The sequence below is a fragment of the Phocoena phocoena genome, chromosome 13 (assembly GCF_963924675.1).
Source record: "Phocoena phocoena chromosome 13, mPhoPho1.1, whole genome shotgun sequence".
Lineage (NCBI taxonomy): Eukaryota > Metazoa > Chordata > Mammalia > Artiodactyla > Phocoenidae > Phocoena > Phocoena phocoena.
In genome coordinates this window covers 73,878,749-73,905,989 of record NC_089231.1, presented here as the reverse complement: position 1 = coordinate 73,905,989, position 27,241 = coordinate 73,878,749, and the positions used below count along the sequence as shown (strand labels likewise).

Below are 27,241 nucleotides of genomic sequence, written 5' to 3'. Positions count from 1 at the left end.
TAACGATTTGTTCAAATAATCTAGGGTTGAAGATGGCCTATTGTTTGATCTTGGGTAGTTTGGTGGGGGTGATTCCTTCAAGTTTCTGTGGGATATAATAGACTAGCCTATTCAACGCTCTTGAGTTTCATTCTTGCCCATCCTGCTACTGTTATGCATGGAAGAATACTACTCAGAAGTGCATGTTAAGAAATGCATGGCAGAGAAACTACTGAATTAACTCTTATTCCTAATCTGATGCTTTCCTTAAGTGCTCATTTTGTTAAAAGATACTGCTATAGAGTGTTCTGGGCCTTAGGCCTCAAGTGGTGATGAATGTATAGTAGTTCCATGGTTGTAAAATGGAAATAAGCTAATAAGAAAGTTGGGCTCTAGACTAATTTCCCCTCCCCTGCCTTGGCCAAAGTATATTCTGAAGATTAAAGGTGGTCTTAAAAGGGAAATCTTTTGAGGCAGCCCTCCATGTGATTCTAATAAAGTCTGCAGGAATTTAAACTTATAAGCCTGCTGTGCTGTGCTTTAACTAGCTGTGTTCACATGTGAATTGAAGCTTTCACTAAAAGACCCAATTAAAACTGGATAAGTAAACTTCATTAAAGGTTTCCTGCTATCAGTTTTAGGAAGACAAATCTTTTCTATGAATAAAAGCGAATACGGCAGACTTGGCTTTTGTAGATAGGAAATATTACAGAGGCTGAGACAACCCACGCCCATCCTGGGAAGCTGCAAGGAAGGTCCTGGCTTTTAAGTTCCCCTTTGTTTTCAGTGTTCACATGAGGTAAGCCTTTTTGTTTTAGACCTTGGATCTATTAGATACAATTAGGGTGTCTGAGCAGCCAGGCTAATGCTACACAGAGCGGGTGATAGATCTGAATTGACTGATGATTCCATCTTGAGAGCAATATTAGGTCTGTAACATCTTTGGGAGGTTGTTTTTCTTTACCAGAACTTGGGGTCTTAAAAGTTCTAGTGAAGTTGATCAATGTTAGGACTGAGAAAGTTTCAGCGTAGAGGGGCAAACAATTGTTTTACTATTACGGCAATTCAAGTGGGAGAAGTTTTTCCCCTGCTTTCTGCAGGAAAGGAGGAGGAGGTACTGTGGAACGGGACTGCAATTGTTTAGGTTTGTATTTATATGAACAGACTGAGAATGTTCCTGTAATACATCTTTTTTCTACCTCCTTTTCCTCTTTTGTGACCTGGCTATATTTGAAGCCCAACAGGTGTTTGGCTTTCAAAGCTGCATCAATCTTGTCGATTTTAGCTCTACTTCCAGTCTCCAGCTGCCTTCAGGCCACAAACAGCTGGACAATGGGAGTTCTAATTTCATCAGGCCCATATCTATTGCCAGGAAGTGACAGCTTTTAACTTTTCTTTCTTGATTCAGATATGAGAATCACATTGCCACTGAGAGAGGACTGGGTTGATGACCTATGAAGGTTTTTTTAGTGCCTGCTCCTTGTTAATTTCAGAGGCGCCAGCTGGCTGAAAACAAAACTTAAAAGTTTTTCTAAGGTTTAGCATTTTATCAATCGTTCTTAGGTGCTGTTCTTTGAGACAGGTGTATATAGAGTGCTGTATCTGGAAGCTTTTCAGGGACAAGGGCACAATCTTGTGAGTGAAGGTCGTGACTCACGTGAAGGGGTAAATGACCCCTTCCGTGCTGGGGCGAGAGGCAGCATATCTGAAGACTTTTCAAATAGCCTTGAACTAAGGTCTCTGCAATTCAACTGCCAGCCAACTCACAGGTTGATTTCTGCAATTTCTTATCAACCCTCCCCCACCCCCCAAAAAAACCCTTAAGTTTCATCTGCACTGAAAATATTTATGGTCTCATTTTTTTTTTTTATGGTCTCATTTTAACATCAAAGAGTGGACTGTATTAAGGAGACAAGAGCTCTGTCCAGCTCTTCTGAGTACTGGAGGGGGTTTGGCTAGACAAATAGTTATCAAACTTTTTTTTTTGGCTATAAGATCCTGACTTCAAACGTATCCTGACAAAGCAGCTCTCTTTGTAAGACGTGAAATCAGGTACATTTATTCTTCAACAAGGATTTGTCAAGTTTCCTTCATGACAGGCACTGAGGACACAATAGTGGCTTTTGGTAGAAGAGGACTGAATGAATAACGATGAAAGTGTATTTCTTTCACCTCCCTCAAGAAAAAAATGACAAAACCCATGAAAATTGTAAACTCTTTTAGTGTTTCAGGGCACAATTCTAGTTGTGATCCTTAGCCCTCTAATTTGGGCCTTGGCTTTTGGCCCCAGACTTAGTCCTAGGCTGAAAGATGGACTTGGGTACAGCTAGGAGGTTTTCTGGTTCAAATCATCATTGGGCTCTAATGATTCATTATCCCTCTGGAAGGCAGCACTGGCAGAGAAGCCACAGATACACTTCAAAACTGAGTTTCAGTGCTGGTTTTCCTTAACCACATACTACAGAGCCAAGAAAAATTAGTAGGAGTTAAGCAAAAAGTACAGACCAAATACCTCTGGGAGAAGGCCTGAAGCAGCCCCAAAGGAAAGCTGCAATAAAGTGACAGAAGCTTGTTTCTTTCACTCTGAGACTGGTCACATCGTAACATGAGTCCAAGGCGCACAGCCTTAAGAGGAGATGTTGTGCTGGTCTCACTAACCACATTATCCTTCGGCTCCAGCCTTTTGACAGGATGTGACTGGTTCATACTCCAGGATCTTAAAGGAGTTACAGTTTGAAGCCAGAATGAATGGCTACAATGCCTGATGTTAGATTTTCATAAGTCACCTTCTGAAAACCTGCATCTTCTATCATCTCCTTGAACTCCTCCTAAAACACAAAGAAGGATACAGCAAAAATCGCCTGGATTTCAACTGTAGGGCCTTTGTTGTAAGCTATAGAAGTTTTTTACCTGAGATGGGAACTGTCGGATACTTTCTACAAGGTATTGATAGGACTTCCAATCTCCTGCAATGACCTCTCCCAGGACAGGAATGACCTGGAAGCTATATACATCATAGAGCCTTAACAAAAAGGCAAAAGATTAAGATTAGAACATGACCATTAATAAGCAAGAAGGTCTAAGCCTGGGATTATAAACTCAAATGCCTATAAGGGTCAAGCAAGTACCTGAAATAAGTAAAGTGGGCCAGGTGTAGAAGCCTAGGGAGTAGTGAGGGTGTGGTGACAGGCACAGTTAAGAAGTACCAGAAAAGTGGAGAAAGGGCAGTTACTACTCAGCTCTGACTATTGCTATGTGGGAATATGGGCTTAACCAGGGTTGCCATATATCTGATTTCTCAAGTGAAGCTGGAAATCTAGATTTTTATGTAAAATTTCCTGATTTTAAAATATGGACATCTAAGTCAATTTTTAAAATACCATGAGTCAAACAAAATACATACGTGGGCCCACTTGAGTCTCTGGTTACTGGTTTGAGACCCTTCTGGCCTAGGTGTTGTCATTCAGACCTCAGAGGTGGCACTGTCCCTCAGGGACTCTGGGACACTGAACTATGAGGTTCATGCTTGTAGCTTACTGGCTATTTTCTTTCCACTTTGGGATGGGAAACCCTTGGCTAGATGATGAAAATCAAGCCCTGTTAACAATACCAACCTGGATACTAGCGGATTGTTTACTTGGCTGAACTCCAGACAGAGAAACCGTCCTCCTGGCTTCAGGACCCGATGGGCTTCCTGGAGCGCCTGAGCAAGACAGGACCAACAGAACACACTCTTCAGCAGCCCTCATTCAGCTCTGGGAGGCTGAGCCGGCGTCAGCTTCTAAGGGCATCATAAAAGTGATTTCCCACAGATCCCGTGTTCACTCTCAGCTGGGAAGCTGTAACAGCAGAAATAGGCATTCTGCTGCCCGTGACTAGAGAAGGTTACTTGGAGTAATCTAAACGGACTCAGATTGGTACAACCCCCCACAGGCGGCAATTTTTGAATTACTTCTCAAAATCACAATGGATATTCCTTTTTGATCCAGCAATTTTACTTCAAATAATCTATCTTACAGAAATGTTTCTATTGTGGAAACGACATGGGTTATTCATTATGGCACAATTTGAACAGCACCAAGATTAGAAGCATCTTAAGCATTAATGAGAGACTGGCTAAATTATGGAATATATACACAAAGGGAATCTATGCAGCTATTAAAAAAAGGAAGAGCCAGTGTTCTTTATGTGCTGACATGCAAAAGTCTGCAGGTATATATATATATATATATATATATATATATGTCTCTCTCTATATATACACATATATATATATGTCTCTATATATATGTATATATATATATATTTTTTGCAGTACATGGACCTCTCACTGCTGTGGCCTCTTCCGCCGCGGAGCACAGGCTCCGGACGCGCAGGCTCAGCGGCCATGGCTCACGGGCCCAGCCGCTCCGCGGCATGTGGGATCCTCCCAGACCGGGGCACGACCCCATGTCCCCTGCACTGGCAGGCGGACTCTCAACCACTGCGCCACCAGGGAAGCCCTGCAGGTATATTTTTAAGGGAAAAAAAAGCAATGGGCAAAATGTTTCATATGCTAATATTTGTATAAAAAAAGAAAGAAAATAAATATACTTAATATGCACAAGACATCATTGCAAAGCTACATTAAGAAATTGGTGACTGCAGGGGGAGGAGGCACTGAATGGCTGGGACACAAGGTGAAGACTTTTACTGATATATCCGTTTGTGCCTTTTGAACTTTGAATCTACTAAAATTTATTATTATTTTTTTAATTTAAAAGGAATAATAAACTGGCTACAGACATAGGACAGGTCATAAAAATGAAGCTAAAGTACACCATAAAGGATGTCCCACCCAAAGCAGGCAACTAGGCAACTGGAGTCCACATTACAGAAATGAAATGGGGTGCCTTGCTTACCATCTTCAAATGTTTGGACAGAATGTTCAAGCAGAAATAAAGAAGAGCTGCATCAGATTAAGAGTGAACATTCCCTTCTTCCTACAGAGGAACCATGAATCTAGCTACCTTCTGCCAAAATAGGGTTTGAGTGCCTTTTTCTCTGTCAGCCTTGGAAATCCCTCTGATCTGCAGTGTCAGAGTCAGGTGGCTTCACAAGCAAGAGGAAGCAGATGAAATGAGAGAGCAAGACTGACAGTCTCAAAAATGTAAATACCGGGATTTCTCTGGTGGTCCAGTGGTTAAGAATCTGCCTTCCAATGCAGGGGACGCGGGTTTGATCCCTGGTTGGGGAACTAAGATCCCATATGCCACAGGGCAACTAAGACCACGCACTCTAGAGCCCGCGTGCCACAACTAGAGAGAAGCCCGTCGCCGCAACTAAGACCTGATGCGGCCAAATAAATAAATTTTATTTTAAAAGATGTAAATACCAACCCAAGCAATAAAGCCTTCTGTGGGGATCTGCTCTGTGTTTTTTTTTTCAATTTTGTGGGCAGGAAAATTGGCAATTTAAAGGATTAAGATCTCTAAGCCTGAAACATTCAACTCAGGAGCTGAGCCCAGAGAAGAATCTCTCCCTTTCCTCATTCACCGTGGAGCCACTCCAGGAGAACTAATATCCTGAGTCATACAAGCGGATGCAGCCATTCATTACCCGATCAATGTGTGTGACATTCCGGATCCCAAAGGCAATGGTGTAAACATCAAATTTGTCATCATCAAAGGGCAGTTCTTCAGCGTCTCCCAATACCCAAGCAAGTCCTGAAAGAGAAAAGCAGTTGTGGCCTCAGTCTGGACAACTGTCTGCTCTGCACCCAGTGAACTGTCAAACCTGAGGAGGGGGTCGTGGGAAACCCTGAATTTTCAGTAGGCCGGACAGAACTGTGGGTACCGTGGATACCCTGTTTGTGGCTGGCTTGTGAAGTGGGGGCAGTCTTGTGGCAATTAGCCCTTAAACCTGTGGAATCTGACGCTAACTCTGGGTAATTAGTGTCAGAACTGAACTGAATTGTTGGACATATGGTTGACATTGGAGAACTGGAGAGCTGTTTGGTGCTGGGCAAACATCACACGTGTGGTATCTGAAGTGGTGTCAGAAAATACACACCTGCCTTCTCCAGTGGATTCCTGGCCACCGTCTTCACGGTGTCCTCCAGTCCTGAGAATGTGAAGCCGGCGCCCTTGAAGTTTAGCAGGAAGTCCCCCCAAGGTTCTCAGAGTAGACATTGGTTACTTAGTTATTCCTTACCCTTAAGCAATTTTTATCCAACTAGGTGTTTTGTGTAAAGCACTGTGGTTGAGAGCCCAGGTCCTGGGGTTGCCTGTGTTCTAATTTCAGCTTCCCCATTTACTAGCCATATAATCTTTAATAAACTACTTTGTTTCCTCATCTGTAAAATGGAGTCAATAATAGTACCTACTTCAGACAGTCATTGGAAGTATTCTAAGTACGTAATTTAGTATAATTATATTGGTTCTACTGGAGTCATAGAGAAGCAAAGTGTCTTGACTGCAAGTCTGGTCATGAATTCAGAAAACACCCAAGGGAGCTCCCCATCAGGGTAGCTATGTCCTCTGAGGATCCTGATTTGGCTTTAATATTAATCAACTTGCAGTGAATCAGACATAAAGTATGATATAGGGACTTCCCTGGTGGTGTAGTGGTTAAGAATCTGCCTGCCAATGCAGGGGACAAGGTTCGAGCCCTGGTCTGGGAAGATCCCACATGCCACGGAGCCACTAAGCCTGTGCACCACAACTACTGAGCCTGTGCTCTAAAGCCCGTGAACCACAACTACTGAAGCCTGCGTGCCACAACTACTGAAGCCCGTGCGCCTAGAGCCCGTGTTCCACAACAAGAGAAACAACCGCAATGAGAAGCCCGTGCACTGCAATGAAGAGTAGCTGACGGTCGCCGCAAATAGAGAAAGCCCGCGCACAGCAACAAAGACCCAATGCAGCCATAAATAAATAAATAAATAAATACACTTAAAATAAAACAAAACACTTGGCTTCCTTAAGTAAATAAAATAAAAGCACTGTCACATTCGGTGTCTCAATGGAACTTAAAAAAAAAAAGTATGATATAGAAGGAAGGTACTATAGGGGAAGGTAAATGGAAATAACCCTCCTGGAAAACATGCGAGCAGTATTTAACAAGAGCCTTAGTGATAAGTATATCCTTTGACCCAGCTATTTGAATTTTAGGAGAAGGACATTAATGACATCATCATCAGAGCTACTGCTTGCTAAGCCCATGATGGCAGGGTCTGTGTTATCACTTTACATACATTATCTTCTCACATCCTCATACCGACTCTGAGACAGCCGTGCTATCATCTTCATGTTTCAGGTGAACAAAATTGAGTATCAGAAAGATTGAAGTAGCTTGCCTAAGGTCACACAGACAGATTAGAACTCAGTAAGTTTTATTCCAGAGCCTGTGTTTTTAACCGTTATGGGATAGTATCTCCTACTGTGAGAAGGGTTATTATTTTCTACATTTTATAGATAAGGTAATTGAGATCTAGAGAGCCTAAACACTTGTCCAAATATATAGTCAGTAAAAAGAAAATAATGATGCATGCAAAAATTTACAAATAAGGATGTCACAACACTGTGCTACGTGTAAAAACATCAGAAAAAAATGAAAGATCAACTAGTTACGTAAATTGGTTATGCAAATCATAAAACATCCATATGATGGAATATCATAAAAAATGATTTTAAGGAAATTTTTTTTGGGGCTGCACCATGTGGCTTGTGGGATATTAGTTCCTTGACCATGGATCGAACCTGAGCCCTCAGCAGTTAGAGTGTGGAGTCCTAATCACTGGACCGCCAGGGAATTCCCAGGAGTTTTTAATAACATGGGAAAATCTCATGATACAATGCTGAATTAAATAAAGCAGGATACTAAATTATATACATAAGATGTTCTCAATTTTATACAAAGAAAATGATTAGGAAAAAGCTAGGAAGGAAATATATTGAGGGTCATCTCTGGATGCTGAAACTCTGGTTAATATTTACTTCTTAATACCTTTTCAAATTTTTGATTTCTAATATCCAAAATTTTCCCAAATATATCACTTTTATAAACCATCAAATAATCTTTTTAAGGTTCCTGCCCTCCAAGCTTCCATTTTGGGAGGAAGTGCTACATGTAAGTAAAACACATAATAGTACTACACACAAAAATGCCTTTACACATTAATTTTTTAAACTATTAAATCATTTCTAGGATCTTCCTACTTAGTTTCAAATTTTTTTGCATGATATTTTTTGCAAAGGCATTATTATTGGAGATTGATAAAGCAAGGAGGAAAGATAAAACCATGCTACGCAGCATGTAATGATTCCTACGCAGGTGGATTTCTTGGCTGTTAGGAGAGCCTGAAGGGCACGCTGTGCTGTGGAAGGGATGATTCAAGAGGTGGAACGTTACCCATCATTTCCATCTTTGTTCTCCAGTTTTCGTGGCTAAGCACCAGAGAGAAGGGAAACACGTTTCTCAGTAGGAGTAAGAACACGGTGCCTTTGTCTAGAAACACTAGTGACTGTTAGCCTTCTGATCAGTGTTGATGGTTAACAAAAGAGCCCTTCATTTGGGGGGCCAAGTGGGCTGCAGTTCGTCTAGGCAGCTCATTCTGCGGGTGGGAGAAGGAGGAGGAAGCAGAATTGAGCTAAAATAACCATAGACACTCATGGTGGGGGTGGGGGAGGGGAGAAGTGCTGACAGGGACCCAAGGGACTTGGCTTCCTTTGCTGTGCACCGCTGCCTCTCACGGGGGCTGCCTGCAGTGCTCGGCCAGCGTGGAAGAGGGCAGTGCAGCGGCTCTGAAGAGCTGGGTAAACATGCTGCAGCTGCCAGATCAGTACTTCTACTGGGGCATAAAACTGGGGGCAAAAGTATTTCAAAATATGAAAACAAACAGAAAGCCAAATGCAAAATGTATATCTTTAAGCTAGAGCAGAAACTGTCTATTTGGAGGCTGCAACAGGTTCCTGGAGATACCCAGGCATTCTCCCATTGGCCGTTGAGAGTACCGTGCTGGGGAAATTTGAGGAGTACCATTTACGGGTGATTCTTCAACTGCATCAGTTGGGCCCTCTGAGAAACCCACGATGAAATAGAGGTAGGAGGGTAAAAGGGTTTTTTTCTTTTTTGGGGGCAGGGGGTGAGAGGAGACACCTGGGAAAAATAAAAAGGAGAGGAAGCAAGGCTGTGTGGGAAAAGCCGTTAGACCTACAATGGAATATTACTCAGCCATAAAAAGAAACGAAATTGAGTTATTTGCAGTGAGGTGGATGGACCTAGAGTCTGTCACACAGAGTGAAGTAAGTCAGAAAGAGAAAAACAAATGCCGTATGCTAACGCATGTATTTGGAATCAAAAAAAAAAAAAAAAGGTACTGATGAACCTAGTGGCAGGGCAGGAATAAAGACACAAGACGTAGAGAATGGACTTGAGGACACAGGGGGTGAGGGGCGAAGTGAGAGTAGCATTGACATACATATACACAACCAAATGTAAGAGAGATAGCTAGTGGGAAGCAGCAGCATAGCACAGGGAGGTCAGCTCGGTGCCTTGCGATGACCTAGAGGGGTGGGATAAGGAGGGTGGGAGGGAGCCTCAAGAGGGAATATGTGGATGTATATGTGTATATGGCTGATTCACTTTGTTGTAGAATAGAAATTAACATAATATTGTGAAGCAATTATATTCCAATAAAGATGTATTAAAAAAATAAATAAATCAATCACAACCCCGCCCGCCCCCACCCCCGCTCCCCCAAAAAACAAAGCCATTAGACCTGGATGAAGATCTGAGAAAGTCTCAGCCCACCCAGTGGCAGGGGTGGGGTGGAGGTGCTCTGGAGCAAAGACTGCCTGTAAAAAGAGCCCCACGTGGGAAATGTCCAGGCCCCAGGAGCCCTGGTTTGAAAGCTGAAGCAGAGCTTAGTTTTGGGAGGGGGATGAAATGGCTCAAGAACAGGGCATGGGGGTCACTGGGGAGCTGCTGGGAATTAAAAGCCAAACTTGTCTCAGTGTCCAAGAGCTGAGATCCAAAGAGTCAGCCCCCATTCCGGATCTGCCATTTAAATTGTGTTAGCTGAAGCAGATACTTAACCTCTTTGGGTTTGGGTTATCTCCCCTGTCACATGTGGCTGATAATCTAACTCCCTGCGTTGCTGAAATAATGTACATAACAGCACACATGCTGGACGCAGCCACACAAATTATCTTCCACTCCTACCTATCGGTAAGTTTTGTGAAACCTGGAAAGAAAGCACTTCAGCACTGTACATATTCCATCTTATTTTATAAACATATAAACATCTCCTCTGGGTCCACTTTCTGCAGGACTTACCAGCTTTGTATCCTTGAGCACGGGCTTTCTGTTTTCCAATCTTTAGCATCTCCTTGTTGATATCGCAGACCATGACATGAGAACCGCCCAAAGAATCCTCTTCATTCTGGTACTTTTTGGCAATTTCTTCCCAGGATAAATTTTGTTGGGCCCTTAATTGCCTCTTCTCCTTTCTCTGATGCTGTGCCTGAACATAATTAAGGAACCGGAATGCAATGTCACCTGTGGGAAGCCAACAGGAGGAAAGATCAAGCAAAGACAAACACCCAGCATTTCTTAAACCCAAAAGGAGCAACAAAGGTACAGGGATTGAGGAGTGTATGAAAATTGAAGTTTGTACTCATCTCAACAGTAACTATTTTTAAAATTTTATTTATTTTATGTATTTATTTTTGGCTGCGTTGGGCCTTCCTGGCTGTGCGCCGGCTTTCTCTAGTTGTGGCGAACGGGAGCTACTCTTCACTGTGGTGCACAGGCTTCTCATTGTGGTGGCTTCTCTTGTTGCGGAGCACGGGCTCTAGGTGTGCGGGCTTCAGTAGTTGTGGCTCGTGGGCTCTAGAACGCAGGCTCAGTAGCTGTGGCGCACGGGCTTAGTTGTTCCATGGCACGTGGGATCTTCGGGGACCAGGGCTTGAACCCGTGTCCCCTGCATTGGCAGGCGGATTCTTAACCACTGCGCCACCAGGGAAGCCCAGTAACTTTTCTTTTAACAGTAAATTTCTAATGTCTAAGATTCTTTAAAAAACCTGGACTTCCCTGGTGGCTCAGTGGTTAAGAATCCGCCTGCCAATGCAGGGGACACGGGTTCAAGCCCTGGTCCCCGAAGATCCCACGTGCCATGGAACAACTAAGCCCGTGCGCCACAGCTACTGAGGCCATGTGCCACAACTACTGAAGCCCGTGCGCCATGGCTGCTGAGCCTGCGCGTCCGGAGCCTGTGCTCCGCAACGGGAGAGGCCACAGCAGTGAGAGGGCTGCGTACCACAAAAAAAAAAAACCTTTAAAAAATTGCATATGTAATGCATGGACACATTTTTACTATAAGACTCAATACCTAAACATGTAGAATAAAACATGAAAGTTGCATTCTCTGTCCACACTCTCCAGACATAACAAGTGTTAAGAGCTTAGTGTGCAGCCTTCTAGTCTTTTTCTAATAATTTTTATGACAGTAACATAAAGGTACAGTCACAAGCAACAGTTCCCTGCCACACCACTTCCTACTGTGGGTTCAGTTCCCCACAGACCATCCTTCCCAACTCCTTTAACTGTTTATTCTGTTGGTTACAGCTACTTCTTTACTTACCAGCTACTTCTTTACTCACCCCCATCTCTGCTTGCTTTTATCCTCCCAATATATTTTATCACTTTTCATAATTCCTCACAGATACCTTTGTAGCCTAGAGTAATAAACTAATCAATATTTTATTTTTTTAATTTAATTTTTTCATTGAAGTATAGTTGATTTACAATGTTTCAGGTGTACAGCAAAGTGGTTCAGTTTTACATATATATACATTTTTTTTTCTTTTTCAGATTCTTTTCCATTATAGGTTATTACAAGATATTGAATACAGTTCCCTGTGCTATACAGTAGGTCCTTGTTGTTTATTTTATATATAGTAGTATACATCTGTTAATCCCAATTCCAAATTTATCCCTCCACCCCAGTATTTTATTTCTTATTCCACCAACTACAGACAGTATCTCTTGACTCTCTTCAGTGTTCCATCATATATATATATATTTTTTTATTCTGTCAAGCCTGATAACATTTTATTTGTTCTATAGCTATGTCTTCTGTGCTTTGTTGATCGTTTGAGTCTAAAAGCTGAAAATCAAGTGTGTACATTATTGTGACCAGGTAAATATTGTTCGGGCAAAGCCAGTGCTTTCCGGGATCACATTTCCCTTTTTATAATGCGGTTTCCTTGTCTTTGTTTTTTTCTTACACTGTAAGAAATATATCCTTAAGTTTTTCCATTTTCTCCATCCAATTCGGTATTCTCTAGTCACTTTCCTATATATTTAAATATAATTATATGTACTCATATAAAACAACTTAAAAACATAAATGGGGATCATATTATATGCATTGTATACAACTTTTCTTTTTCTTCCCACTTAATATGTCCTTGAGGCCATTCCATTGGTATTTATAGGCTTTCCTCGTTCTTTTAAATAGCTACCTAATATTTTATAGTATTGATATATCTTAATTTAAAGCCATTTCTTTTTTTTTTTTCTATACACGGGCCTCTCACTGTTGTGGCCTCTCCCGTTGCGGAGCACAGGCTCTGGACGCCCAGGCTCAGTGGCCATGGCTCACGGGCCCAGCCGCTCTGTGGCATGTGGGATCTTCCCGGACCGGGGCATGAACCCGTGTCCCCTGCATCGGCAGGCGGACTCTCAACCACTGCGCCACCAGGGAAGCCCAAAGCCATTTCTTTTAAAAAAAAACATATTTATTTATTTATTTTTTGACTGTGTTGGGTCTTCGTTGCTGTGTGTGGGCTTTTCTCTTTAGTTGTGGCGAACGGGGTCTACTCTTCATTGCGGTGCACAGGCTTCTCATTGTGGTGGCTTCTCTTGTTGCGGAGCATGGGCTCTAGGCTTGCGGGCTTCACTAGTTGTGGCACATGGGCTCAGTAGTTGTGGCACGCAGGCTCAGTAGTTGTGGCTTGCGGGTTCTAGAGCGCAGGCTTAGTAGTTGTGGCGCACAGGCTTAGTTGCTCCACGGCATGTGGGATCTTCCCAGACCAGGGATCGAACCTGTGCCCCCTGCATTGGCAGGCAGATTCTTAATCACTGCGCCACCAGGGAAGTCCCTAAAGCCATTTCTTTATTGAGGTAGAAATAGGTTATTTCCAATTTTTCACTATGATTAAAAATTATGCAGTGAGCATATTTGTAGCTCTACTTTTTCAATGTCTATTAAATATATGGGATTACTTTTCAATTGCATTTTCTAAATGGGCAGTTGCCAGCATGTGGTAATGTTACTGGCTGGGGTACAATGGAGATGGAAGCAGCTCTGACTGACTCCCTTCTGTAGCTATCTCTCTGTGCAAGTTTTTGGTTTTGTTTTTGTTTTCAGACTAGATGTCTAGAATTGGAACTGTGGGATCCTAGACTGTAAGCATTTTAGATTTTGATAGATTCTGCTAAATTGTCCTCCACCTTACTGCCCTCTGTGCTTCCTTTTGGGTAGAGGGCCACACCAACAAAGCCACATATAAACATGTTTCAAACACGGACATTATTCTACTGTAATTTATTATTATACATTATCCTATTAGTATAGATTATGACATTATTACATTATATTACACATTATGACATTTTTCTCTCCAAATGCCTAGTGTGCACCAAATAACAAAGGGCCATGCACAAATAAATGAGCTTTTGGTATCTGGTATCATAGTAGATTAGGCAGAAAAGTCTGCCTAGAAAGCTTACATAACATGATAAAAGCTCTCCCCCTTCCCCACACCAAAGAAAGAGGGAAAGTGGGATAAAGGTTAAATAGAAGGTAAAACGGTTGTTTAGATGGGGAAATGCCACTGGAGTTAAAAATTGGTCGTTTTACTTTGTAATCCTCTGAATTTTAGAAAAGTGACAGGCACAAAGCTGATATTCTGTGCTTTTGACTGACATTCAGTTAAAAAGGAAAGAATAAATCTTTCTGAGAAGTGTACTGATTTTCAATTACTATTTTCAGGCTAATGGTAGGTGAGCTAGCTCATTCCAACAAGAGACACTAATTTTTTTAAACTATTTTATTTTTATTTTTTACTTATTTATTTATTTTGGCCACACTGCAAGGCTGCGGGGTCTCAGTTCCCCGACCAGGGATCTAACCTGTGCCCCCTGCAGCGGAAGTGCAGAGTCTTAACCACTGGACCGCCAGGGAAGTCCCAAGAGACACTAATTTTTATAAAAGGAGCTTAGTGGTACCCCAGGATACAGAACTGTATGTTACCTGTGCCTCCAGCAACATCCAGCAGCTGGGTCCCCGGAAACGGGCGCATCTTCCAGAGCAGCAAATCCTTCCAAATACGGTGGATACCAAGACTCATCATATCATTCATCATATCATACTTCTTGGCCACACTTTCAAACACCTGATAGACTTGAGAGAAATACAACATGATTGGACTATTCATAAGATTAATCTGGAAAAGTCCTAAATGAAAGAGGAGAAAGCTTTCCCCCCCATGAAATTAACTGTCTGCAAGGTGGAGCCAAGTCATAATGCTTGATGCCCAAATCTTCACCTTAACATTACCACTTCTAAAAAAGGCTTAAATTACATCATGTAAGAAAGAAGTCAACCTCTTTTCTGTTATCTTAGTTTTACCTAGGGCCATTACCTTGTAATAATGTCATGCACATACTTAAGTACTAAATAGGATTCTGTTTTTCTTTTTTTTTTTGCCACGCGTCTTGGCTTGCAGGATCTTAGTTCCCTGACCAGGGATAGAACCTGCGCCCTCAGCAGTGAAAGCGCTGTGTCCTAACCACTGGACCGTCAAGGAATTCCCCAGTTTCTGTTTCTTAGAGGAAGGGGCAGGGAGGGGGTTGGAATGTTTCTAATATTATTATAATAAAAGACAACAAAATCCATTAGAAAGACACGACAAATGGATGGGAAGACCTCAGCTCATCTCTGCCAGCATCACTGAGAAAAACCTCATGTACAATTTGGTGAGCAGATGGATGGCAGGATGTGAATCAGGGCCAAGTCACACTGTAGAGGGTCCTCATGACCCAACATAGGATTAAGGCAGAATGTGGAATCTGGGCTAGCTGAAGAGTTAAGGAATTTATTATCCAATACACTTTAAAGTACAGGCTACATTTAACTTCTTTGCACCTCAATTTCTGCCCATGAGATGAGAGTATCCGCGCCAGCCCCCTACCTGCCTGCCGTAAGTCTGAATTAGGTAATGAAGGGGAGACACGTTAAGTTCCTCAGATAAAATGTGCTGCTTAGACCCAAAACATTACTGTCCTCTGCTGAATCAGCAGACTATAGAGCCCCTCCTTTAACTCAATCTTGAATGTCTATTCTCAACCTTGGGCTCCTATAAGCTTGCTCTTTGCTTTTGAACATCTTTTGGGGTGCTTAGAGGGACACTAAGGCTCAACCCACTAAGTATAAGCCCTTCTTGCTTTATATGGTTCTAATACACAAGAATTTCAGTTACTGTGGTTTAGTTCAATAATGCCAGTCCTCTAGCAACATCATTCAAATCCAGTGGTATATTACCTGTGACTAATTCCATAAAGTACACATTTTGCTAGTAGTTCTTCAGTCCACAAATCATACATAAATAACAGATATGCATCATGACCAGAAGCCAATAATGTCACTTCTCTCACAGTTTGTAGCTGGTTGGTCACTATACATCAGTTATTCAGTTCACATGCAGACAGCAAAGCATGTAGTTGTGTTATCTTCTTATCTCAGCTGTAAATCTCTGGGGCATTTTACAGAACTAGATAACTGAAAGAGGAAACTGGCCAATGGAAATGAAAGTGCAACAAAATAATGAAAAGTGATAACCCTGGAAGTGAAATTTGAATACATCAGTGGAATTACAGGAGAAACTTGACCATGGGAATGTTGATACTGCTGCCCCTCGAGAGGTTTTAGATATGCAGCCAGAGGAACTTTGGGAAAATGAACTTATGGATGTAAATGAGAATGTGGTTGTGATGAAAAGGTTGAAGATGTCCCAGAGGAAATGATGCCAGCAAAAAATTTCACATTAAAGGAATTCTTGGAGATATTTCATGACATTGAAAGTGAAAGGATAAAATGTTAGAAGCTGACTGAACCTTCGAAACAAGTTTGGCCGTTTGCTGAGGCATGGAGAAGGTGCTCACTCCCTACTGTAAATTATATGACAAAAAGGATGCAAACACTGTTTAAACTACTCGTGGTAAATTTTTTACAAAGGACTAAAACAACTTAATTCTCAATCTTTCTAATTTTTTATTAGATTTTAATTTAATTTAAAATTTTAAATTTAAACAATTAAAAATTCTAATTGTATTAATTAAATCTAATTTTAAATGACAGTGTGCTAAATAAATATCAACTTTACCATTTTTTCATTTCCTTATACATTTATAACTGACATTGAGAGAGCTTTTGATGTTTGATAATTTTTAAAGGTTCTGGAACAATCGCAATTTTCCCCATTGATCTTTAAGATCATTGTCATGATTTCAGCTTGCATGGACATTTTTACTGTCCTGCATCATTGTGCAAAGATTGCCTGTACTTCAATCTTGGGTCCCAATCTGGAAGTCGTATTTAGCTTAGTGGGTAACTCTTCCCCCCGTCATTGTGTGAAATGTTGTTTGTACATTGTAAAGCACAATACAGAGGTTAAGCATTATTATTATTTTGGAAGCAACCCATGTGTATTCAAATTCCAGCTATGCCACTTATTAGCAGTTTATTCATCTATACAAACAGGATAAGAGTTCCTACCTCATACGCTTGTATTTATAAGAATTAATGTAAAAAAAAAAAGAATTAATGTAAAATATTTTTAAAAGGTTTCAGGGCCTCAATAAAAGTTTGCTATCGTTTTACTTGGCTCCATTTATTTCACTCCACAATCAGTTATCAAGCTCCCAATGTGCATCAGGTGCTGAGGATACAGACGTGAATGAGCCACCATCCTAGCTTTCTGGGGATTCACAGTGAAATAAATGTTAATTTAAATTCAGTATTCAAAGAGTTACAAGGGCTTCCCTGGTGGCGCAGTGGTTGAGAGCCCGCCTGCCGAAGAAGGGGACACGGGTTCATGTCCCGGTCCGGGAAGGTCCCACATGCCGCGGAGCGGCTGGGCCCGTGAGCCATGGCCGCTGAGCCTGCGCGTCCAGAGCCTGTGCTCTGCAACGGGAGAGGCCACAACAGTGAGAGGCCCGCGTAGCGCAAAAAAACAAAACAAAACAATCAAAGAATTACAGTAGAGCTATGTATATTATTTAGTTAAGATTCAGGTGAGAGGTAATACAACGTGCTAGTCTATAAGAGGATGGAAATTCAGTTGTAGGCTCTTTCTCTTATTTCCTGGGTGAACATAGGCCAAGTTAAGGAACCTCTCAGAGTCTCACCTTATCCATCTGTAATATGGGCATAATACCTTCCCCATTACAAATGGTACAGTTGGAGTTTTAAAAAAGTTCTTTCCCTTTCCCATGCTTATGGTGAACACAAAAAACTGCTCAACAATATCTAACATTTACTGAACAATTATGAAGTGCCTGGCATTACTCAAAATTCTTCAGTGTATGAAGTAATCTAATGTTCACAAGAACTCTATGAAAAACGTTACTATTATTCCTATCGGGCAAATTTGGAAGCTGAGGCACACAGAAAATAGTTTCCTTCTTTCTTTGTATAAAAGATGGCCTATCCCTTTAGCAAGAGATTAAGAACGTGGGCTCTGTAGTCGGACCAAACTGGGGTGGAATACTAGTTCCACCACTCACTAGCTATGTTAAACTGGGCACGTTTTTGCTTAACCTTTAAGCCTCAATTTCCTCTCACGTAACATGGGATAGCAATATTCATCATCGGGAAGTTGAAATGAGAATGTAAACACGGTCTGCACACCGCCTGGCACATCATAAACGCTCAACTGATGGGGTTTTGTGATAATTACTTAAAAAGAGGTAGCGTCTCAGTTTGGCAGGGTCAGGCTGGGGCTACTCCTTGGAGATCAGGACTGCAGAAGATAAAGAAGATAATGCATCAGAGCCGACAGGACGTTAAATCAACCCTTAATATGGGCGGAAGAAACTAGATCGCAGACGGTCAGATTCCGCCCCCTCCACCCTCTCACCCTTTTCACCTTTGCCCCCCTTCTCCTCTTCCGACACAGTCTCAAACCCGAAGTGCGTTTCGGTTGCCCGCTTCTCTTGGGACAAGGGCCGCGCACCCAGCGGGCCCCTGGGCCAGGAGCTACGAAGCCCGGGAAGCCTGCAGCCCGGCAACACCCGCGACCACCCACGGCAGCAGAAGCTCCATAAACCCCAGCTGCTGGGGGCCGCCATCTTGACAGTCGCGTGACCGCCGCCAGACAGGATGTCGCGTTGCCTCACTAGATGGCTGACGGCGGCCGGCCAGAGACATTATTAGCTGAAGGCGTCCTGAAACCTGATGTTAAGGAGTTCTGCAGGATCCCTGGGATTCTGAGGCTATTTAGTCTTTGAGTACCCGAAATCCCTTTCTCTTTCTCTCTCCAAATTGAATATAGAATTCACCAGGAATGAGCGGACCCTAGGGAGAACCCCCAATCACCTCTCAGAGGCCACATCTCTGCATCTTGCCAGCCTGTAGTACTAACTTCCAAGATATTGAGTAACTCTTGTTTTCTGGTGCAGAAGAGGGCAAACGGAGGTACAGTGTGGTAAAAGGCTAATATTACGGGTTCAATTCTCGCAATCCTTGGCGTGCATAAATAATCACTTGGCATGATCTTAAAGTGCACATTTCCGGGCCCCAAATACCAGAGATTTGGGATCAGTAAATCTGATATCTATTTGACCAAACTTCTCTGGTGATTTCTATGAGAGGGATTGGCAGACCAGTCTTGAGAAACATATGCTAGACTACTCTGAATAATAAACATAGGAAAGATTGTTCGTTGGTCTTTCCATTTTATGGACCTAGGAAGTTCATAGATGGGAAGGAAAGCTCTGGCATCCATTTAGTAAGTCGCCAGAAAACACCACTCAGCCTCCCTCTCCTGCTATCACAAAACTACATTTCTAGCTCCAACTGGTATAGAATGAGTGCTTTCCTTCAACCCCAGATTTTCCCATTCTTTTCTATGGTAAGGGTAACGTAGAGCATCTTGCGCAAAAGAGGATGGAGGTGGTGAGTTTTATTTGGATTTCTGTATGTTTCTGCTTTAATTTTCTTTAAAGTATGTTTCCTGTAAATGTTTCACAAGGAGAAAGTGCCAAGGACCCTAAGAAACTACTTTGAAAAGGAAAAATCTCTTCTTGGCTTAATGTAGCCTGACAGATGGACACCTACTGCTTTATTTTGGAAGAACTACACTGGGATTTCTCTTTCCCTCTCTTTTAAGAGAGATAGAAGAAAAGAATGATTCACCCATGTAATCAGAGTTCTCACATCTTTGTTAAAGGAAATAAAAAATCATCCAGGAATCTTAGTGTATCTTCCACGTCTATTCATACATAAGAATGGACTTTAGGATTTTCTAGACTTAATTTGATGCATGATGTAGCCATTCTCTCATTTCAATATGATTTGTGGGGGGGAAAAAGCTGGAAAAGGGAAAGCAAGATAAGGACTGGTGGAGGGCATTTAAGGAAATTAAAAAAATGAGATTAGGGCTTCCCTGTGGCGCAGTGGTTGAGTCCGCCTGCCAATGCAGGGGACGTGGGTTTGAGCCCTGATCCGGGAAGATCCCACATGCCACGGAGCAACTCAGCCCGCGTGCCACAACTACTGAGCCTGCGCTCTAGAGCCCACGAGCCACAACTACTGAAGCCTGCATGCCTAGAGCCCATGCTCCGCAACGAGAAGCCACCACAATGAGAAGCCTGCGCACTGCAATGAAGAGTAGCCCCCCACTCGCCGCAACTAGAGAAAGCCTGCGTGCAGCAACGAAGACCCAACACAGCCAATAAATAAATAAATAATAAATTAATTAATTAAAAAATGAGATTAGTATCTAATTTCCTTTATCCCAGTTAAAACTGTTAACTGCAAGATGGATTGACTTGTATATACTTATTAATGTTTTGTATAACATGTGATGATTAATAAGGAACCCAAAAGGGCCTAATTAGGGGAAGTCTAGGATTTTGTCTATTTGTTTATTTGTTCATCTATGACTGCTGATATTCTGCTCATCCTTCTATGCTCAGCTCAAGTAACACCACCTCTGGGGAAGCCCTCCTCTACCCCTCCTAAATTTTTGTATGTCTCTCCTTGAGGCCTCTGCTCTGGTCAGCATTTTGTGTTAACTTTATTATAGTCCTTATCATATTCTTGCATTAATGTATTTTGGAATTCTTTGGGCTGAGCACAGTGCCTGGCATATAATAGGTTTCTAACTAGATACGGTTAGCCTTATTTATTGTTATATTTATAGGAATTATTTATCTTTTTCACAGTGTTTTTCTGTGATCCTTTGAATCTTGAACTGCTACGGTTGGAACGAATCATTTATAATTTTCCAAAGTACAGATGGGTGTCATTTATAATTTTCCAAAGTACGATTTCTAAAATACATATGTGATTTTCTAAGTCTCAGTGTCCATATCTGTAAAATGGAGAGCTGCATATTTTACAGGTAGTTGAGAATGTCACTTATTAGCTGTGTGATCATGGCAAATGATCTAAGCTTTTTGAGCCCGTTTCCTTGTCTTTAAATTTAAATTATTGTGAGGATAGATGTGATACTCCATAAAAACTGCACAGAGCAGTGTCTGCTAATGATAAGCACTCAATGATAACTATTATTATTAACACTGAAATGAAATATTAACAATGATTTATATTAATAAATGACAATGAAATGAAGTAATTGCATGAGGAAGTGCTGTAGAGTGATACTAAATGTAAAGTATTGTCATTATTATCATTATTAGGAGATTGAATAAGAGCCATAAATAAATTGATATTAATACTAGAATAAGAACTATAACTTACAATGAGTCAATAAAGGAATTCCACAGGTATTCCAACGTTTGGATGCATTATGAGTGGTATATATTATTATTAGTGTACTAAGACCAAAACCTGTACTGCAAGTCCCATCATCCTGTAAGATCTGTCACACATTGAGGAGGAAAACAAAGGAAAAAAACCAAAAAACAAACAAAAACCTATTGGACCCGGATGTAGGCAGAAAACTACATTTCCCAGCGTGCTTCACACTCACATCTCCTCTATATATAGTTCATCCGGGATCTTTGAGATGCTGTTTGGCGACTCGTCGCCATTCCCGGAGCAGCTCGGCCTCGGCCCAGAGGCGAGTGTCGGTCTCTGTGTCGGAGACACTTGTCCCCGACACCAAGACAGCAAGCCCTCTCCCTTGCCCCGCGGCGGGAGAGCGTGTCCGGCCGGCCGGCGGGGCTCGCGCACCCTCCCTCGCCTGCCCTTTCCCCGCAGCCTCGGCCCCGCCAGGCCCGGCCCGGACCTCCGAGCCCCGGCCTCCTCCTCCTTCTCGGTCACCGCCGCCGCTGGGCTCAAGAGCCCCGCCCGCCGCTTCTCCTTCCAGTTTGAGAAGCCGAGGAAGGAAACAGGGAAAAATGTCGCCATGAAGGCCGAGAACCGCTGCCGCCGCCGACCCCCGCCGGCCCCGAACGCCATGAGCCTGGGTCTCCGCCGCGCCCGCTCCGCTCCGACTGCCGCCGCCGCCGCCAAGGCCCCCTTTGATGCTGCAGAGCTCCCCCAGCGCCGCCGCCACCGCTTCCGACATGGACAAGAACAGCGGCTCCAGCAGCTCCTCCGCCTCTTCGGGCAGCAGCAAAGGGCAACAGCCCACCCGCTCCGCCTCTGCAGGGCCGGCCGGCGAGTCTAAACCCAAGAGCGGTAAGAGCGGGCTCCTGTGGCGGGGGGCGACTGCTCCTAATGCTGGGGAGGATCCTCTCTCGTGTGCTAGCTGGGTCACCCAGGGACAAGCTCCGCTTTCTACTATTCATATCTTTCTCTTTTCCATGGCTTCCATTACTTCTAGTTAACACTTAATGAGAACTGTACTGCGTGGTTTTAGTACATCTTTGCATTAAAGCTCGAAATTGCTCGGTGAAGTAGATGCTATTCTTATCCCCATTTTGCGGATGAGGAAATTGAGACTCAGAAAAGGTGAGGTCACCAGCTAGTATATGTAGTAGGCCTGAAGACCTGGTTTGTCTGATGCACCAGCGTATGCTCCTAAAACCACTAAGTTCATTTACTCTTAATGTTGAATTAGAATTGGGTAGTGTTCAAGTTTAAACGGGAGGGTGGGGCCCAGAGATTTGTTAAACTCAAATCTCATGTTGAATAACCTGGTTCCAGAAGTCCCCAGATGAAGAGGACTCATCTTTGAATGGCTTTGTTTAGTGTGGAGTAGTGGTTAAGAGAACAGTCTCTGGATTCAGTCTTTTTAGGTTTGCCAGACCTTGAGCGAGTGTTTCAGTTTCCTTATCTGTAAAGGTGGAGAAAATAAATTAACTTAGGAAACAAATGAACTAATGCTTAGGAGAGTACCTGACACCTGTAATGCACCAAATGCACAACATGTCTGTTTCCTTGTTAGACTAGGATGGTGTCATCTTATGGGGAAGATTTTGTCATTTCTGTAGTCATGCCTCTCAATATTAAATATGACCATCATGATGATAATAGCTACCATTTATTGAGGCCTTACTATGTGCCAGGTACTGGGCTAGGCTTTTACCTCTTTTTTCAATACTCCAGTCACCTGTCCAGCAGGGTGGAATTGTTCACATCTAAAGAAGGAAAAAGGTGAGAAGCCCGGAGGTCTGGAGTTGAATGTCTTCATCTTACTTCAAAGCTCTGCTCTTTTGTATTTTGATTAAATTAGCAGTAAGAGGAAATGTTTTCAGTGGGAATAGTGGGGATGTGTGGCAGAGAGGGGAACATTTGGAGTCCCCAGATGTGGAGTTCCAGTTGTTTAAAACTTTCAAGATTAAGAAAACTGCAAGGCTGACTTAAAAACCAGAAAAACAACTGTAAGGCTGAGTTGAGTTCAGAGTTTTTCTGCTCGATATAGCAAACTTGTTTACCTGGTACGTCAGGGTCTTCTAGAGCTTGCTTTTCGAACTCAGGTGGAGACCAGTTGTCTTGATAAGAATGAATGCTTTAAATATCTAAGCAGGGATAAGTGTAGACTCTCAGGCCACGTCAGGCAGTATTATGTAGACTAATTTTGGGGTTTTGCACATGTGTAGGTTTATCGGAGATCTCCCCTAGAGATAGAGGTTTGTCAGTCCTCTTGGCCAGTGTTGGAACTAGTTTAGAACAGTCTGCATATTTTTCAGTACAGCTGATAAATAACTTCTGCAGTCTATTCCTAGATGTTAAAGATTCTGGTCCTCCAGCTATCTTAATTCTCAACTAATTTTTCTGGGGCTCCTGTTTAAGCCTCTAACTTAGAGTCATGAATCAGTTGCAGTAAATGCCTTAAGTTGATTTATTATTTAGTGAAGCAGTAGGTGAAAGTTTGCCCCAACTCAAACAAAATAATACAGCAACAAAACTGAGGTATGTAAGGCATTTTACTTGTATTGTCCTGACTTTGAATATGTTGATTAGTGGAACTAACTCTCATTACCCAACAGGATGATACAGAATTCTATTGTGGTTTGACCAAAGCAAATATTTGTCAGTGTTAACATTTCAGTCAGACTTGTATAGAGTAAGTATTAATTGCTGGGTTCATTCTGACCGAAGTGAATTTTTTTTTTTTTTTAAGCAGCTACATAAAGGGACTTCCCTGATGGTCCAGTGGTTAAGACTCCACGCTTCCACTGCAGGGGGCACGGGTTCCATCCCTGGTTGGGGAACTAAGATCCTGCATGCCATGCGGCATGGCAGAAAAAAGAAAGAAAAAAAGAAACCCATAAAATACTCTTTTTTTTTTGGCCGCTGCTGCCATGGGGCGTGTGGGTTCCTTAGTTCCCCAACCAGGGATGGAACCCGTGCCCTCTGCAGTGGAAGCATGGAGTCTTAACCACTGGACTGCCAGGGAAGTTCCCCTCCCCCCCAAAAAAAAACCCCATAAAATACTTCTAAAACACTATTCACCTTATCAATTGCAAGCTTCTGAGGAAGGAAGTAAAAACTCATGGAAAGGACTTTTTTGCTGGGCTTTATGAAATACACAGGTGTGCCCTCTGGTAGCATTAGTTTTTGTTTAATGTGTAAGAGAGCTTGAATATATTTGCCATTGCTATTGCCTACTTTTCTGGCTACTGCTATGTATATTCCCTTAGCAAAAAGGAAGGATAGCCCTGTAGCTAAAGAGTTCGTCATCAACCATAATCACCTGTTTGCATTTAGGAACAAATTCAGAGACAGTAAATAGAGATTAAAAATGGCTTAGGAAACTAGATATTGGCTAAGGTTGAGCTGAAAGGTAGCATATACTGCCTTAAGAACATTACAACTAAGACTAATGCTACCATAGCAGATATTGTTCAGGACCTCTTACACAGTGACCTCTACTTCTAGATGGCTGCTCTAACAAAAGAGTAGATTGAAATTTTGCATAATTCCGTAAAAAGATTTCAGTAGGATTTCAGAAGCTGACTCAACACTTGATGTACTTGATTCACCTGGAAATTGTTGAAGGGACCTCTTGAGTTTCATGGTACTGAGTTGAAGGAAGAACAGGAAAGGTGAGGTGAAAAGACATGACTTACAACTTGTCTTTCTTTTGTTAAAGTAACAAGAACAAGAGTTTTTCAGTTTTTAAATATTTAATTCCCTTTTCCACTCTCCTTTTCCTACCTCACATGAGAAAAAAACCTTTGGTTTCTAATTCTGTAAACCATGTGTGTAATAAATGGTCATTTGCTTCCTAGTTACATGATAAATATACTTGAGTCTTTGTTCCTGCGACTGGCTTAAGTTTGCCCTTCATGCACACAGGAAATAAGTACATTTGGCTAACAGGATTTACTTGATCTTTCTGGCCAGATTGGCATACCACAGTTTCTTTGCCTTGGCTAATTGCTTCAAACATTTGCATAATATTCCTTTTCTTGGATCTATTCCTACAGTTTTGTTCCAGTAGGGCTAAGATGTAGTTCTAAGAACGTTCAACAGTAAATATCCCAGGAATGTAGCCCAGAGGAGAGAGGTGGTTTAGAGTTTGGGGAAAGTTGTTTAGAAAGAGCAAAGAGGGACTTCCGTGGTGGCACAGTGGTTAAGAATCCTCCTGCCAGTGCAGGGGACATGGGTTCCATCCCTGGTCCGGGAAGATCCCACATGCCGCGGAGCAGCTAAGCCCATGTGCAACAGCTCCTGAGCCTGCGTTCTAGAGCCTGCGAGCTACAACTACTGAGCCCACATGCTGCAACTGCTGAAGCCCACACGCCTAGAGCCCATGCTCCACAACAAGAGAAGCCACTGCAACTAGAGAAAGCCTGCGCACAGCAACAAAGACGCAACACAGCCAATAAATAAATAAAAATAAATATGTAAAAAAACAAACAGTAAACTAATTTTAAAAAAAAAGAGCAAAGAAAGTAAAAAGAGGCAAGAGAGAGACCTGGCTGTTTTGGGGCAAACAATGGACCCTGGCCCAGAACCAGTCTCTTGCCCCATCCTTCTGGGTGGGGGATGGTACTGCCATGGAGGTTAAAGGAAGGTCAGGTATTCTGAAGCAGTTATTTTGAGGTTGGTGGTATGAAGCACTGTCCTGACACTCTTCCTCTTATATTCCGGTACCAGAAGCCAGGTTACTAGGGGTAATCTGCTCTGAAGAAAGCCTCTGAGCTGTAAATGGACCTGGAGGTTTTGATGGCTTTGAAAATTAAGGTGACTTAAAGCCTTCAATAAACACCATTTAGGGAAGTTAAAAGAATTTCCAGGCTGGTTGGCTTGAGTCCTTGGTTTCTATGGCTTTTTGAAAGTCTAATAGGTGCTCTTGATAGGAATTTTAGATTTATTAATAATAGGCTTTCAAATAACAGCAACTATGTGCCAGCCACCAGGGTAGGCATTTCTCTTAGTCCTCATGACTCTATGAGGAGGGAGGGGAGAGGATTAGCCCTATTTTACAGACAAGAAAACCAGGAGTTAGAGTAATTGTCCGAGTAAATTCCTAAGAAGTCCCAGGCAATATTACTAAGTACACTTTATATAAATTCACTTAACAAGCAAGTAACTTATTGGCACATGTGTCATTCCTGATACCCCCTCTCTCTTCCTTTCATTCAGAATTAATAATTTCAGCTGGACTCAGTTATCAGTTGATTCTGTAGTAAGGCCATATGTTGCCCCTCCAGAGGTGCTTGTCAACCGCTTTGGACGATGGGTAAGCAACTTGCTTGTGACATGGCATGAATCAGCAGCAGAAACTTCCTGGCTGGTATTCTGATCTCTAGACTGTCCCACCTGTTACAACTACAGCTAGAAATGTTGATGATGCCAAATTTTTTAACTGAAAAATTTATGGCCTGTTATTTGGTAATTGGGAGAAGAGACTGAAATATGTTTACTGTTACTTGGTGGAGACCTTTCTCTTAGGGAAATGTGGGACAGCTGAGACACAGTGGATTAAGTTTTCAAGTCTCCTGTGTTCTGGATTTGAGCCATTTAACTAATGGTCCATTTTGGAATGTGTCTTGATAGTTTTTGGCAGTTCTCAGCTCTGGGTGTGCATTAGAATCTCCTAAGGACCTTTTTTTTTTTTTTTTTTTAAATAAGGATGTGTGGGGCTCTTCCCTAGCAATTCTTTCTGATTCTTCAGGTCTGGTTTGGGCCCTGACATACATAGTTTTAAAAGTCTCTGCAAATGATTCTCTTGTGCAGCCAGGATTGTGAACAACCACTTTGAAATTTAAAACTTTCAACAGAGAATATGTGTGTCCTAGGAACTTAGTTTGACTTTTTTGTCTGTTTTCCAAAATCTAAAGCAGATCACCTCATTGCTATTTCCTATTAGAGAAAGGAGGACAGATTCATCCCCCAACTTATTCACATGTATATTCTGGCAAGTTGCCTCAGAAATAGCACTCCTGAGTTTTATCTCTGGGTCCCAGGCCTAACTACCTTCAATCTTTAGCTGCCTGGGTCTAGAGATAAGAGCCAGCCTCTCACTTTAGATGTCTGACTTCATGCCTGTAGGTAAGTGAAAGACAAGATGAGGGAGTGGATTTTAGCAACTAAAATCTTGAATCCTTATGTGGTCAGTTGTAATGTTTT

The 27,241-nt window shown here is 42.3% G+C and overlaps 2 protein-coding genes across 3 annotated transcripts in view; one reads left to right on the top strand and one right to left on the bottom strand.

The window, feature by feature from the left end:
• Positions 1–2,129: 2,129 nt before the first annotated feature.
• COQ5 (coenzyme Q5, methyltransferase) lies at positions 2,130–18,388 on the bottom strand. The gene is made up of 7 exons (XM_065890170.1): positions 18,174–18,388; positions 14,279–14,428; positions 10,297–10,518; positions 5,578–5,684; positions 3,594–3,682; positions 2,890–3,001; positions 2,130–2,807 (listed from the first exon to the last, which is right to left on the bottom strand). The coding sequence occupies exons 1-7, from the start codon at positions 18,373–18,375 to the stop codon at positions 2,706–2,708; spliced, it is 984 nt and encodes a 327-aa protein (XP_065746242.1). The 5' UTR covers positions 18,376–18,388; the 3' UTR covers positions 2,130–2,705.
• A 3,338-nt stretch (positions 18,389–21,726) lies between these two features.
• The window catches only part of RNF10 (ring finger protein 10), a 30,949-nt gene continuing 25,434 nt past the window's right edge, over positions 21,727–27,241 (top strand). The window contains exon 1 of one of the 2 annotated variants that reach the window (XM_065889569.1): positions 21,727–21,895. In XM_065889569.1, the coding sequence (XP_065745641.1) occupies positions 21,739–21,895 (157 nt within the window). In that variant the 5' untranslated portion in view covers positions 21,727–21,738. The remainder of the gene's footprint in view (positions 21,896–27,241) is intronic. The other variant, XM_065889568.1, reaches the window with a different exon arrangement.

What these genes read in the sequence shown, in the direction of transcription:
- COQ5 (XM_065890170.1), bottom strand. Translation starts at nt 18,375, where the DNA reads ATGGCGGCCCCCAGCAGCTGGGGTTTATGGAGCTTCTGCTGCCGTGGG. An exon ending in GGATGTTGCTGGAGGCACAG is followed by an intron (nt 10,519 to 14,278) that starts GTAACATACAGT and finishes GGCTTCCCACAG; the next exon opens with GTGACATTGCATTCCGGTTC. An exon ending in TCCGACAGTTCCCATCTCAG is followed by an intron (nt 2,808 to 2,889) that starts GTAAAAAACTTC and finishes TTTGTGTTTTAG; the next exon opens with GAGGAGTTCAAGGAGATGAT.